General features: G+C 50.6%; 1 protein-coding gene across 1 annotated transcript; it reads right to left on the bottom strand.

Moving 5' to 3' along the window:
• Positions 1 to 319: 319 nt before the first annotated feature.
• LOC145719410 (keratin, type II cytoskeletal 6B-like) lies at positions 320 to 835 on the bottom strand (the record flags this gene model as incomplete). The annotated part of the gene is made up of 2 exons (XM_081810899.1): positions 652 to 835; positions 320 to 445 (listed from the first exon to the last, which is right to left on the bottom strand). Coding segments are annotated over exons 1-2 (279 nt in total), but the record flags the coding sequence as incomplete, so codon positions are not given.
• Positions 836 to 893: the final 58 nt, after the last annotated feature.

The following is an 893-nucleotide window of genomic DNA, read 5'->3' as shown; positions in this document are numbered from 1 at the left end:
CTGGCCTCCCCTTTTCTTTCCTGACTTGTTTCTTATGTTCCTAAACCAACCATTCTCCTTACGTAATATCTTTTAAAAGCCCCAAGACTATCTTTTTACAGTCAGACTAACTGGGATTGTTCCTGTCACCTGATTGTATCATTCTGTAGTGTTGGCATCCGTGTGTCCCAACCTGTGGGAACTCACAAGGGTGGGAGCTACGTGTCCTCCTCTCTCTGCTGTTCCCTCAATTCCCAGCATTTCCCAAATGGTGGCTGATGACCACCTGGTGGTGTAGCAAGGAAAGGATGCTTTTACTCTCCAGAGCCCCCTACCATACCTGCTTCTTGACATGGTCGATCTCGGATCTCAGCCTCTGGATCATGCGGTTGATCTCAGAAATCTCCTGCTTGGTGTTGCGCAGGTCATCCCCGTGTCTGCCTGCTGTGATTTGCAGCTCCTCATACTGGAATCCAGAGAGAGAGAGACAAGGCGGTGTATGTGGGCTTTCACATGCTAACGGTGACTTGACTTCAGAACCAGGCATTTAACACACTTGCACCTAGTGGCTTCTCCCCAAGGGATTTTAGGGAAAGTTGTTGTTTTGTAGCCTTGCTGGTGTTCAGGTAGGGGACCCAGGCATTCCTGGGCAGCTGTCAACTCAAGGCTCACCTTGCTCTGGTACCAGGACTCAGCCTCAGCCCGGCTCCTTTGAGCGATCTCCTCATATTGGGCTTTGACTTCAGCGATGATGCTGTCCAGGTCCAGGTTACGGTTGTTGTCCATGGACAGGACCACAGAAGTGTCAGAGACGTGGGTTTGCATCTGAGCGAGTTCCTGCAGAGCAGAAGATCATCAGATCATCTTCTCCTGTGGCATTCCAGAGGTATCCAACCCCAAGCTCTTCCACCCTT

Source organism: Leptonychotes weddellii, unplaced genomic scaffold (assembly GCF_054177405.1).
Source record: "Leptonychotes weddellii isolate Sample4059 unplaced genomic scaffold, ASM5417740v2 HiC_scaffold_42529, whole genome shotgun sequence".
NCBI classification, from domain to species: domain Eukaryota; kingdom Metazoa; phylum Chordata; class Mammalia; order Carnivora; family Phocidae; genus Leptonychotes; species Leptonychotes weddellii.
This window is presented reverse-complemented; position numbering and strand designations above follow the sequence as displayed.